At 38.9% G+C, this 14,743-nt stretch overlaps 1 protein-coding gene across 1 annotated transcript in view; it reads right to left on the bottom strand.

Annotated features, from left to right (window-relative positions):
- The window catches only part of PTGES (prostaglandin E synthase), a 94,790-nt gene extending 82,187 nt beyond the window's left edge, over positions 1–12,603 (bottom strand). The window contains exon 1 of the mRNA XM_072429698.1: positions 12,456–12,603. Within this exon, the coding sequence (XP_072285799.1) occupies positions 12,456–12,560 (105 nt within the window). The 5' untranslated portion in view covers positions 12,561–12,603. The remainder of the gene's footprint in view (positions 1–12,455) is intronic.
- Between the last annotated feature and the right edge of the window lie 2,140 nt (positions 12,604–14,743).

Here is a 14,743-nt window from a genome sequence, read left to right as displayed (position 1 = left end):
TACAGCCATTACGGATTGGCCACATCTTCAGTGCTATCTCTCATAGAGCCATTGCTGGGTCAGGGCTATTATGTCACAACTGACAATTTCTACACCTCTCCTGAGCTTTATGAGTTCCTTCTGCGTCACAGAACAGATGCCTACGGAACCGTTAGGGCTAACCGGCGCAACCTGCCAGCACTGTTTGGAAAAGGAAAGCTGAAGACAGGAGAAATTGTTGCCTGGCAGAAAGGCAAAATGATGGCCCTGAGATGGCGTGACACAAAAGATGTGTGCCTGATGAGTACGGTCCATGATGCCTCCACCGTTCTGGTACACACAAAAAGTGGGAAAGAAGTGATGAAGCCACAGGTGGTGATTGACTACAATAACACCATGGGAGGTGTCGACAGAGCTGACCAAGCCATGACAGTCTACCCAGCGATGAGGAAACAGCAAAGGAAGTACTACAAGAAGATTTTCAGGCATCTAGTTGAGCAGTGCCTATGGAATGGCTACATTCTGTACAAAAAAAAAAAGTCAGAGGCCTTTGAATCATTCAGACTTCATTTTGCAAGTTTCCGAATCCATAGTCAAGAACCACCAAACACCATCAGTGGCTATGAATAGACCTGGACGTCATGCTTCCACCATTGTCAACCCAGAGCGCCTGACTTATGATTCTAATATAATAAATAAATATAATAATTATACCCGGGAGTTAATCCTAAGAATTACAGGCCCACAATATAAACAAAAATTTCTCCGCAAAAAAAATAGGATTACTTTTTGCATCAAAAAATGACAGAATTAGAACGCTAGGGGGGTTAAGGAGGGGGGATGTCTAAATGATCCACTTTGCACATGCTCAATGCGTATCCTTACTCTGCACATGCCCAGTGCGAGCTCCAATCAGAAACTAATGCGGCACTATATGAAGTGTCCCTGTTTTCCTTCCAGTGCGGATTGATCATGACAACCACCTGTTTCCTGGTTCCTGCTCCCAATTCCTGGTTCCTGCTTCTTGCTACTCATGTATTCTCCATTTCGCCTGATTACCCGTGTATTGTTCATCACTGTTTGTCTGCAAAGCTATTGGACATCGATCATTGCTATAAGTCTGCAAAGCTATTGGACAGTGATCATCATTGTTTGTCTGCAAAGCTATTGGATATTGCTCATCATTGTTTGCCTGCAAAGCTATTGGACATTGACCATCGCTGTAAGGCTTCAAAGCTTTTTGACATTGATCATCATTGTTTGTCTGCAAAGCTTTTGGACATTAATCATCATTGTTTGTCTGCAAAGCTACTGTACATTGATCATCGCTGTACGAGGGGGTGCTGAGAATTTCCTGGCATTGCCCCCTTCCAGATGAAATTGAAAAATGAGTATGGGGGCATATGACAGCCTAATATCCTGGTATGTAACTGTGCAAATATCAGGTCTTTGCGATTCCTAAAACTGTTTTTTCATTTAGTGAGAAGCTGTGATGGCAGAGGCACAAGCAAATTTTACGTTGTTGGAGTTACGGGCTGTCATGAAGTTTTTGTTTCTCCAGGGAAAGGAAGGACACTTCTCCCCAGTGTTTGTGACATCTCAGTGTGACTGTCCTTTGCTGACTTTCCCTGGAGAAACAAAAACTTCATGACGGCCTGTAACTCAGATTGCATGTGTGTGACCTCCCAGGCAATCGTCATCGATATTCCCTCACAACGGAGCTCTTCCTTCTGAAAGCTGACACCAAGTAAGTCAAAGATTTTCTTTACTATATTCACTTAAAGATAGCTCCCATTTAATAAACCCAATATTAGCTCAAAGGTTGGTCCAGCAATTACATATGTTTGAATCACAACATATTTCAACAAAGTGTTTTTTTTATTTTTTACTAAATTCAATATATGTAATATCTAAATATTTAGTAGTCATTACCTTGAATAGGTTTTTTACAATGTTATATGTAATCATATATTACCATTATTATTGTATTTTTCTAAAGGATCTACAGTATTGAAATTATGTATATGTATTGGATATGTACTGTTTGTATGTATAGGTAGTCCCCCGGTTACACACGAGATAGGGACTGTAGGTTTGTTCTTAAGTTGAATTTGTATGTAGGTCGGAACACCTACAGTTAGGACAGATGTCTCAACATATTAGTAGGCAGCATGGTGTCAGTTACTGTATAAAATCCTAAATGTGAGTTAATCACAAAGCAAAAAAAAAAGTAAAAAAATAATTTATGGAGCCTAGACATTCATCAACTTATGGAGCAAGCTTTGCTTTGATATGCAAAAAGAAACAACTGCAGAGTTTGGCTTGGTCATTAAAGAGTTACAAAAGGCTGCAGAAAGAGCTCAATCCTTAAGATCACCCACAACCTCAGCTGTGTTGAGCAAAAGATTTCTTCTGCAAGTCATGCAAATTGCCTGTCTGCCTCCTTTCTGTACAGGAACGAGCAGGGATGCCCTTTCGTATCTAGGAGTAATTCGTATGTCGGATGTTCTTAACCCCGGGACCACCTGTATACTTATTGATGCCTTGTATGCTATCCTTACCTATACAGACCGTACAGTCCCAAATATTCTACCCCTGAGGAAGCTATTATGCATTGGTACATGCGTTGGTACATGGTGCCTTACCGCCTACAAAAAATGTTGCCTTACTTATCTGACAAATGCTTCTGGGGATGTTCCATACATGGAACTTTACTGCATATATGGTGGGATTGCCCTAGGGTTATTAGTATTGATATTATACAGGATTTATATAGTGCCAACATATTACGCAGTGCTGTACATTAAATAGGGGGTTGCAAATGACAGACCAATACAGGGAAGCATTAATTTTTTTCTTTTTTTGGGGTGGGGGGGTAAGAGGATTATTTTTATTTGTTTGTTTATTTATGTATGTTTCTGTATGTTTGGGATATTTTTGTAAACTGTTTCATAAAAAAATCCAATACAAAATCTAATAAAAATTATTGTAAAGAAAGTTCTTGGTGGCAGTTGAAGGTGAATGGGCTACTTCCTTCCTAACAAGCTGTTAGGTAAAAAGGGAGGAAAAATATCAATTTTTCAGAAGAAAGCCGCACAATATTATTCAAACCAGGGTAAATATTTATATTCCTGTACACACCCAGTAAGTAATGCCTGATAACACTAAGCTAAATTCTAAATCTGTAAGGCTTTGTTCGGCATTTAGAAAAAAGAAAGCATTACATGTTAAACAGTAACTGTAACGACATGCTCTGTACAAACCATTTGTCATGTTTTTTTTCGATAGCAGTTTATATCAGCAATAATTATGTTCTAGTGTTCGCATCAGTAGCCATGTGTGGGTTTTATATTCGCATAAACAATCTCAACAAATTAAAAATACTAAATGCTATACCAAGTAAACCATTCCACAACATAGTTGTAATGTGAATTGATGGTGACATCACATGAATATACCACCAGCTCTGAGATGTCAATCTAGGCACACATTACTAAATTAATATTTTGTAAATTCATCAGTAAAGCATTCAGACCCAAATAGCCAGCAATATTGCTATGCAAATCTCAACTTCTAGAAAAGAGTCAAGTAAAACTCTTCAATAGAAAAGCATGCAGGCCATAGTGTGTTGGGTGTCTTTAGAATACATGTGCACTGGATAGCAGTGCAAGCATTTTTACCCTATAGTTAACATAATAAAAATGCAAAGTATTCCTATGTAGTGTTTTAAATTTTTCTAGCCCAGTGGTGCCCAACTTTTTTAAATCTGGGGGCCGCTGTTGACATTGGAATAAAACTTGCGGGTCACATTACATATAAACATTAAAGGTATATGTTTAAAACTAGAATAGTTTTAAATTAAAATTAAATTATTAGGGTAGCATGGTATGACAGGTATAGTTTTTCTTATCTTGTGATGGCGCTGCAGCAATAACATTTTAGGGGGAGTTAGCAACAACAGTCTCCCACTTGTCATACATTTTAATATACCTACAGCTCCCCTTTCAGGAGAAATTAGGATTCAAAGAACATATGCCCACATTTATATGTGACAGGGCACCATGATATGGTAAGATGATAACATTTTAGTGGTGAGGTAGCCATAAGAGTCCCCCACTTATCCTACATTTCCCTTCATCTACTGTTAAAGAGATATTGGGGTTCACAGAAGGTAAGTAGCTAGCGATGTGTGACAAGGTAGCATGGTATGACAGGTATAGTTTTCCTATCTTGTGATGGCACCAAAGTGATGAAATTTTAGGTGGAGTTAGCCATAAGAGTCCTGCACTTTCAGTCACATTTCACTTTTCTTACAGAGTAATTGGAGTTCATAGAAAGTAAGGTAACAGCTATGTGTGACAGGGTAGGCATGAAATGATAGGTATAACATTTTAATGGGGAATGGGGGGCAGCAAAAGGATTTTCTTACTGGCTTCCACATTTCCAGTGGCCAACATCCCTTAGTTCCAGAGAAATTGGGGTTCGTAGAAGGTGAGTGTCCAGCTATGTGTAACAGGCAGCCCACCAGCCACTTAGTCCCTTGCATCTGCGATTTGACTGCAGGCGGTAGAGTGGTATTGAGTGTCTCCCCTGAGCCAGGGTTCCATGGCATGAGGAAGGGATAACTGCACCGCAACCTTACCGCAAACCTGAATGAAGCCTTGGAAGTTTTGTGAACTTTAAGGGGCACCACAGCGCACAGACAATTGGCAATACCCTAATGTTCATTGCCCTAAGAGTGGCTTTCAGGGGGTCTCCAACATGCAAATTCAATTTGGGGACCCTGGTCCTGAAATAGCCCCCTTAATGTAAAAATATCCCTGATTGTCGTTAGGATTTTATGCTTGTGACCCCATATCTGGCAACTTGTTATGTATAGAGGGCTTAAATTTGGTTTAGTAGCATCTCTTAGTGTACCCTGAAAATGTCACATTTCTATGATAATCAGTAAAGGAGATATGAGGATTTTTTACATGAGAATAATGACAGCTACATGAACACAGACACAGCTCTCATGCTGCTGCTGGGATTATCTCACAGTACAATGTGTGCGGGGAGCAGCTCCCTCTCCTGGTAGCACGATCTCATTGAGGAACATAGTAGATGCATGTGCCCCATCCCCCGCAGGACAACAAGCAGAGAGGGAATGAGGAGAGGGTCAGATCTCACAGCTCCACAGGCCACCCCTGACCTAGCCTAATCAACAGTATTTAATAATCCTGACTATATTAGGTAAAAAAGAAATTGATATACAAAAATCACAGTGTAAACTTTTTCGCTGTCACCATTTAGAGAGCCCCAACCTTATGCATGTATATGAAAATACGCACACCCACAGTAATAGTATTATACATGTTGGGTATCGCAATGAACATTGTAGTGAGAGGAATCATGCTCAGATTAACCCCAAACTTAAACAGTGAAACATATCCATGTTGCATTCAATTCTTGACATGTTTTGTATCTATTTATTCTAATCTCACCTTTATTATATATATAAAAAAACACCATTGTGTTTGCATGCACTAAAAGTGTGTTTGGTTTTATTGCCGTAGTATTTTATTTTTTAAAAATATATAAGGTTATGGGATGTTAAGAAATCTTTAGGCCTAAAATGTGAATTTTAATATGTGCATGAAATGGGTTAAATACTTAGGAGCATGTGGAGGTTAAAGTGTATGTACAGCCAAAAATGATTAATTGAGCATTGGACAGAGAAGGAAAGGTTTAGAGCCTCTCTGGGTTTGTTTAGCTATTTTGGTTGGTGGTATAGTTTAAAGTTATCTCCCCCTAAACAAAATTTGTCAGATGATATGCTAAGTGCCATATTTTATAGCACAAGCAAGGCCCCCACAGAAATTGCCTCATCCTGGCTTCCTGTAGACCAATCTGACACAATGAACATTAAAAGTAAGTGGATTTCAGAAAAATGCCACTGCTGCGTTGATGGGTCAGAGGTGTTTTTTATGAGCGCTGGGGAGGAGAGACACTCTGCCCAATACATCTGTTTTCTCTCACTTTATCAAAACCACACAGAAATGATAATCAAATCTCTCTCAAATAACTGGATGGCTTAAAGAAGATCTGCACAGGCCCGAGGAGAGGGGGTCCAGCCTGTACATCGGTCTGGAGACTATGAAGCTCAAGGGGGCTCATGAAGCCCAACACATACAAAAACCTTTATTATAATTTGCACCTTTTATTTATTTAATTCATTAAATTTTTATTGTATTTTTTTAAAGTTTGCAAATCTGTTTAGTTTCAAAATTTAAAAGGGTTGTGGGTCACAGTGGTCAACAGTTTACTACGTAAGTAACATTCATGAAGGGTGCCCTAGGAGAAAAGAGGGTTCCGGGTGCAGTGAGAAAAAAGTAATCAGCTGGCAAACAAATACGTGGCATAGTCATTCAGGAAACACCACAAATTCAGGAAAGCAGGCTAAGTATTCAGTATTGAGTCTGATCCAGCAAAACAGATTACTTTTGGTTATGTAATTTAGAGTTTCACCAGGAAAAAGGCCAGGAAAGCACCTTCGTTCCGCAGACAATAAATGCTATTAAACTAATAAATGCTATTAAAAATAAACTATTTTACTATTATAAATATGTTACTTTATTATTAAATTTCTACCTCTTCATACTTATCTGAATGAATCAATGTAATCTACGACTGTTAGAAATAAATAATATTATACACACATACATGTGTGTAGAATTTCGTATAGGGGGCACACACACCTTCTTTGTATTGGGGCCTGGATTTTCTCTCTGCGGCCCTGTGGACAATTTTGCATTCTAATAACTGGATGAGGTTAAAACCTGCAATGAGGTTATTAAAGTATATCTAAATAAACAAAAATGTAGTATGCTGCCATATTACCAGACTTTAGCATTAATTTTTTCCCGGTATTTTACCTTTATTTTCTCTGGGTAATCAGCACTCAGCTTGTTGTATGAAGGAGCAGAACTGACACTTTAGTATAGGACTACAAAAACACCTTTTCCTCTCCTATTTTATCATGGGAGGGTTGTAGTCCACAGAGGCAGCTTGGAATAGTACTTACAGGCATCAATCAACATAGGCAGAAAGCACAGAAAGTTTAAACAGGTCAGGAGAGTGCTTCTTCAGGTGTCATGTTGCTGAATACATGATGTGGTTGTCCAGTGGCAGGTCCTCTTGGGATACAATGCAGTCACTTCCCCATAGAAACATGATTGTATACTTGAATACTTATATTGTTTTAAATGGATTCAATAAAAGATCCAAGTTGTGCCTGTCAGCTTGTGATTTTGCATTTAGAATTGTGGAGAAGCACACAATTAATGTGCCAAGATTAATCTCTGATGGTAGATCGTTTTGCTACCTATTTCAATGTTAAGTTGCAGTGTTTTTCCATTCCATAAACAATTTTTGTATTAATTTGCAATTTACCTTCCTAGAAAATCTGTCCACTTCAAGAAAAGTACAATGCCTAGCATAGCACTTTCCCTTCTTGCACATTATAGCACTCTCTTCTTCTTAAAGTGCCTAATTTCTGTATGTGCAGGCCCAGCTATCCTCCCTTTCCCATCACCTCCCTAATTGTATGGAGAAGAAGTATAGAAGAACACTATACATTGTTACTTTAGTGATAAATCTGAATCCTGGGGTTGCAGATATCACATCCCAGATGGCTGCTTGCAATGGAGGCTTACGGCTTTTAGATGTCTACACAAGTGAGGCCTTAATGGGTAAATAATTTACATATAATAATAAATATATTAGAAAGATTTTTGTTAAAATGAATGGTCGGCAAATGGGGTTTCTTTAAAAATGATGAAAAACCATAAAACTATATGATAAGGTCAGGGTTATTGTGGTCTGGAACAAGATATGTGCTTATTTCAACAAGGTATATATCTAGAGGCATAGGACAATGCTGACATGATGCGAAGTGAAATTTTGTGATGAACAGGCCCTCAATTATACAGCCATGTACACACAGACGTTATATATAATATATACATTTAGTAAATGAAATGTAATCTGCTTTGTGAAATATCCGTTTGTTTGGTTGGGCTGACCACAAGAGATGTACAAATATGCGTGGAAGAACAATGTATTAACATACAACTACTACAATACATCTTACTAACCATATTGCAGAGGCATAATGCTTTATGAACTAGATATACAATAACTGGGGCGAGATGTGCATTTATGTCCAGATATCACATCAATATTAGTAGTCATGTACTCAGGGTGCAAACTTTTTTAATTTCTTCAAACAGAATTGTCAAGAATTTTAAGTTATCAGGGTTCATTTGTTCAAAAATTCTGATTGTACATCGACAGTGTTTTTTGAAAAGCATCAGCTCTTGCTACTTGACCTCATTCTCTTTGAACAGAAAATTGAGTCCCGTTGCTTACTTGCAACATTTTTCCTTTCCATAAACAATTTTCTAATAAGTGGCAATGTGCCTCTGGACCTGCTAGAAAACTTGATAAATTTGTTCCTTGGCACAGTCCTCTCTTTCTTTGCATGTCACAGCACTCTCTGCTTTGGGGAGTTGATAATTACTCTCTGTGCTGCCCAAGCTCCTCTTCCCCTTCCCTTACATCACTACATAACTTTTATGTAGCTGATGGTTAAGGAGTGGAGGAGTACCATAAAGTAGTAACAGCTCACATTCTGCTGATATTACATCCAAGGTGGAGGCATACAACATCAATCTTAAGGCTTTTGTTGTCAACAGACTTTTTACAGGGTAATAACAGGTATAGAATACAATAATCGCATGTGATTTTATAGTAAGGTTGTTACATATATTTATTTATATTTTTGTCTATTATTAATGTTATTGTTATTTTTAATAATAATAAACTGTTTTTATATAGCACCAACATTATACAGCACATTAAATAGGCGTTGCAAATGACAGACAGATTCAAACAATGACACAGAAGGAGGAAAGAAATAAACAGCTACTCATTCATCTACATGCCCTGTGGCCAATTATCCTAATAGATCATTGAATGGAGACATAATCTGACCTTTTTACAGGGATATGTCAACTATGGGCGTGGGAGACGGGGATTACTTCTAAATACAAGCACAGTAGCACTTACAGGGTTTTGTTAACTACAATCTGGTTAACACTGGCACATCAAAGAGCCCCTTAGACTACCCACCGACATAAGATGTAGGAATTAAATTGTAAAGCCCCATACAGATGTCAGATCACTGTCACTGGAAATGGCCTTTCATGATTGTTTCCAGTGACAGGTAAATAAAGGAGCGCTGTACACACAAACACATTTATATTTTTGAGTAATGAGTAATTGTTGTCATCTTAGGAAAGGAAGTGCCTGTGAATATGCCTCACTAAAATAATTTAAAATAAAAGCAGGACTTAAAAAAAAACACATTTTAGATTGCTTTGAGGCTTCAACCGACCTTTCACAGACAACACCAATGGTCACCCAGATATGTGACAAAACAAAAGACAAGCATTCTTTGGTAATGATGGCACTTAAAGAGCCATTAATGTTAGGCTATTCTGGATTTTCTGGCTTGAAAGGTTAAGAATTTACTGAAAATCTGAACCACCCATTATTTTACCATATGTCAGGTGGAATGTTTAAATGCTCACATAAATATTTTTCAAAGGGGGTTCTTTCACAACATGCTTTTAATAACATTCAAGTCAACATGGATTGCTTTGAAAATGCAGTTCATGATCAACGTAGCATGTGCTCCCCACACATTCACAATGAGGTCCCTTTGACGCAGGAAGCAATAAAAACAGTTCAAACACACATTGCACATTCTATAGTTTGTACAAAATGTGTACACAGGACTTGTTTCTAGGTCTCTCAGAAATGCTTCATGTATAAAAAAACAAAAAACACAAATAGCCATGTACACTGGCCTAAAACTGAAAAAAAGCGACAAGCCAGGATCTTTTTTGCAGAAGAGAAATTGTATTATTTTCTTGTACATTTATAGTCACAAACTATCCATCAAAGGAGCCTAAAACCTAGCTATGATTATCCAAACCTAAAAATGAAAAAAAAATTGAACAGTGGGTTCTTTACTGCAGAATGGATAGGCGATGTGTCTTCTACAATAAAACAAACTTACCTGCCTGTTTGTGCATGCACAATTTATAGGACGATCCTCGCATAACTTGCTTCCTGGAATAAATGAACTCCTGTGTGCATGTCCAGGCGTTACGTCATTCTGGCCTGGCCAATAATGACCGCTGAAGATCCCAAACCTAGAAGAGGACCTGGAGAAGATGGTGATGCAGCGTTGAGAGGTGAGTTTAGGTAAATAATTGCAAACAGAAGCACAGCCTGCTGCTTCTGCATTAAAGAAGCTGCCTGCTTGCACTTTTATTTGTAGGTTTAGATCTGCTTTAAAGTGGACGGCCACATTTTTAACCCTTTCATATATTGTAAATATGTGTATGTTTTTTTTTTATTTTCCTAACACATTTTTTGGGAAGGATCCCCTTATCTCTCACGTGCGCAGTGCAAGATCTTGTGATGTGAACAGAACCCAGAAGAAGAAGAAATGAGATGACTGTTCTCACTGTCTTGTCTATGCTGGAAAGAAGAAAGAAGCCAGGGAGGCACAGGACCTACTGGATGTTGTTTGCAGAGGGTAAGAGGGCTTTCACCAGTATGTAAAGTAAGTGATATCTAGGGCCAATTTTTTGGTGGGAAAGCAAATCAAACTTTTGGGGTCACGCTAGTTGTAGTTCTCTTCTGCAATAAGACAAGTGTACCAGCTTGTGTCCAATATTCCTTCAATATATAAATCACAGACTCATCGTTTTCCCCTTCAAAACACTTAAAAACAGCTGCTTAAAAAAATTATTCTCCAAAGTTTAGCAAGCTTTGATCAAGGGTTCAAATCTCTAGAAGCAGTTGACAAGATGACTGACCATGAGAGGCTTCTTGAAGTGTCTTCAAATTGCAGATCAATTACTTGGCTCCCCAAAGCCTGAAAATCACCAATAAAAAGCCTCTACTAATATTCTCATTTGGTTTCATTATAAAAGGACTTGATGGTTCTTTGGTGGTTAGACTGTTAGGCACTACAAAATAGGCAGTATTCAATTTTGAAAAACCTTTTATGAACAAACCTTTAGCATGCACATGTGTAGCTCAGTGCACATTCTTAGCATACCTTTGTGCCAGAATAAATGAACTTGTGTACACGTGTGAGAGTTACATCATTCAAGCCCAGCCAAACAAGATGGCCAAAGCAGGATCAAATGAAGATGTTGGTTTTGCCAAGGGAATGAGAGGAAGTGGATTTAGTTCTGCTTTAAATGGTAAATAAACCCCAACAATAATTAGCTTCTATGGTCGTTTTTTGTGTATCAAATTAACCAAAGTGGCTAAATAAATTTGAAGTGACTCTGTCAGCTTAAAAATGTAAGTTCACTGCAAGAGAAGATGTCGAATAATATACTCAACTTTACGGTGGCCCATGTTTCTTCCATCAATTCCATCATTGTAGCCTCAATCAGTCTTTGGCATTGAATACTTCCAGGAGTGTCCAATTTCCTAGACCATCAACCATGATTCCATCCTCCAAAAACAGCGGTGTTACAAAACTCAACAAGGACTTAGGCGTCAGAGGAAGAAACCATGGCTATTGGTAGAGGGGATACAGACATCAACAATTTAAGTGTCATATGCAGAAGACACTGATGTAATCTGCAGCGTAAATTAGATGTAAGGAATAAGCCAAGGACCACCAATATAGATATATATATCACTTGTCTATCACAGGAAAGTATAGTCTGGATGACAGGGTCACTTTAGTGTGCATTTTTACCTGTAGAAATGTATGGTAACACAGTAAATTACTTCAGAGGTTTGTTTATCTTGTTTTAACACAAAGGACAGAAACTACTTTTTGTTTATTTTTCTAGGGAAGAATTTTTAAAGTGCATGGTTTATGTGCCAGTGTGACAGCAGCAGAAAAATTACATATGAAAGGAATAAAGTGTACATGCATTTGTGCTTTGCAAAGTGTGAATTCTGCCTTTGAGTATCAGACACATACTGGAAACAGCTGTACGCTAAAGAGTTAAATCCATTATACAGTGCATACTGCAGCCCACAGACATCCTATTTTAATAATTTCACTGTAATAACTCTTTGTAAAAACTCTGACAAGCTGCTCCTTATGAGTTAAAGATACAGCTGCTGTCTTCTGCTTGCTGTGTGTATTCTTTTTTCATTTTTATGTATGTTATTTTAAATTCTGCTTACATTTTTAAAATGATTTTTTTTAACACATGAATTCAATCTGGTAAAAGTGAAACTTATTTATACAAGTCCCTGTGGTTTAGATGTTACAAAGTTTCTGGGAAGTTTAACTCCCTTCCTAAAAGAGAAAAATGTTTTCAAATATTCACATTAAAATGTACTATATTTTACAGGGACAGGAAAAGAGAAAAAAAGCAGAGACTTACTTTTTTACGAAGCCGGATCTGCCCTGTTATTATGGCCAAAGTATACATTTTCAGAATAAGGAGGGTACTGTAGAAAACGAAGGACAAAAATACTTGATTTTCCATCTTGCCTGCTGCAGTGTCCGAAAGAAATGCATGTGGAGAACAGACAGTTTAGGGAGGGGAGAAAGGAAGCAGGAGTGGCTTTGACTTAAATAACTATTGACCCAAGAAGGGGGATCTAGCTCTGTGTTACCACTGGAAATACTGGAAATTAGGAACGAACATAGAAACAAATGCTAGGCCTATAGTAACTAGTCACATTCTTTTCAACTTTGTATGAGATTTAAAGGTAAAAACTGATTGTTCACTGTGGCAATTCCACTGTTGGCAATTCCACTTTACCTCTGTTTGCTTTTGTTCAGATTTTTCTAGCTGTTATTTTTTTTTCATTGACAGAAAATTATATTTTCAAGAAACCGTTTAGATGGTTCATTGCAGTGTTTTTTTTCCTTTTTATAATCATCATTTATTCACTTTTTTCACATTTATTCACTTTCCATTTGTGTGCTTAAACTTGACTTGTCAATTCCCTAGCACAGCCCACTCACCAATTAGTGTAACAGCACTAAAAGTGCCTCCACCTTAGAAACACACGACTAGGGTAGTGCAGATCCGGTGCCCATGCTCATCTCATCTTCCCCCCCCCCATACCTTCAATCATTTATCCAAATATTACCTCCCTCCCCTTCTTACCTCTTATTTAACGATTACCTTAGCTTGCCAACCTTCCCCTCCTATCCCTTTCTTTATCAAAACACAACACTTCTTTGGACTTAAAATTGGCTGGCAAGCAGCCGTTTATTTGTAAACACAAATAATTAACATAACATTTGCATAAATAACCATAAATACAAATTTAACCATAAAAAACAATAATTAACCATAAATACCATAAATAACATACATAACATTAATATTAACCTTACCACTGTAAATAACATAAATAACTATAAATAACCTATACATAACTCCAATTATTAACCTTTAATAACCTTTACTAACCCCCAACATTTAAAATGTTAACCCCCCTTTTACTTTAGACTATCCTCCTAGTCTACTACTTTGAGTGATTTTTCCCAGGCTGCAGGTCTTGAAAGGTAAAGCCCGCCTCCAGTTGCAATAGTTGCAACCCACCATAACCGCCGTTAGGGCCCCTAGGCCCACCTTGCCTCAGGGGCCCACCTCAACCATCTTAAAGGGGCACTCCACCACCCGGGATGCCCCTTCACCACCGAATTACCACCGGGCACTTACCTTCCCCCAGACCCCAACTGCCACAGCTCACAAGGGTGACCACTCATCCTTGAGCGCCCCTCCACACTCAAAGGGCCCATTGCACACCATCCTGCAGGCCCAAGAACCACAGATCCGTCCCTATGGCGTTCAAGTGTACACCATCCCCCCTCAAGTACCGCCACGCCTCCTCCTCCAGTTCCCTGTGCCGTACAACCACTCCTCCATGCTTGGCCAAAAATCTACCCACCTCTTGATTAACCTTTATCCGTCCCCTATTGACACCTTCTACAGACCTCGCACCCCTCCATGTGGTCCTAGCTACTATGTCTGACCACACAATCAACATCCCCGGAAATTCTACTTGTAATTGTAAAAGATACAACCTAATAACCCTGATCAGTTCCCTAATGCCTCTTTTACCCAAATCGTTACCACCCGCATGTACTAACAAACCTGGAATCCCGATCGATCGAACCGTGGCTTCAGACCGAGGCACCCCCAGCTGCCTGCCCTCCATCCTGACCTCGGCTCTCCGGGCACCCCACCACACATACGAATGTCCAAGGATCCACACCAAGCTTGGGTCCAAACCTGCAAGTAGAAACAAACCATGCCAACCCAAAATAAGCACTGTAATGCCTTGTCTACCCCATCCCCCATCCCCCCTTAGTGCCCCCAAGGACACCTTTAAACCAAATGTGGCCTCACATACACTTTAAAAAGCCTCGACTCCCAACGACCAATTTTCCTAATGACAGACTCCCCGACACCCCACCTAGCTGCTTCTGTGCCCAATACGAAAGGAGTGTGAAGAATATTCCTTACTCCGCACTCCTAACCTACTCAAACCTTACCGGAAAACTGACACAAACTGAAAATGGGACAAAAACGTCCCATCCTCATGCACCAAAAGAGGGCCCAATCCGTGAGGCCTAACCTTCAGAAATTCTACTAACGACTGCACTGGGCCCCCCGCACCCACCAAAGGGAAAAGGTCCACCTGAAAACCT

The sequence above is a fragment of the Pyxicephalus adspersus genome, chromosome Z (genome assembly GCF_032062135.1).
Source record: "Pyxicephalus adspersus chromosome Z, UCB_Pads_2.0, whole genome shotgun sequence".
Taxonomy (NCBI): Eukaryota; Metazoa; Chordata; class Amphibia; order Anura; family Pyxicephalidae; genus Pyxicephalus; species Pyxicephalus adspersus.
The sequence above is the reverse complement of the archived record's forward strand: the minus strand, read 5'-3'. Positions and strand labels throughout refer to the sequence as shown.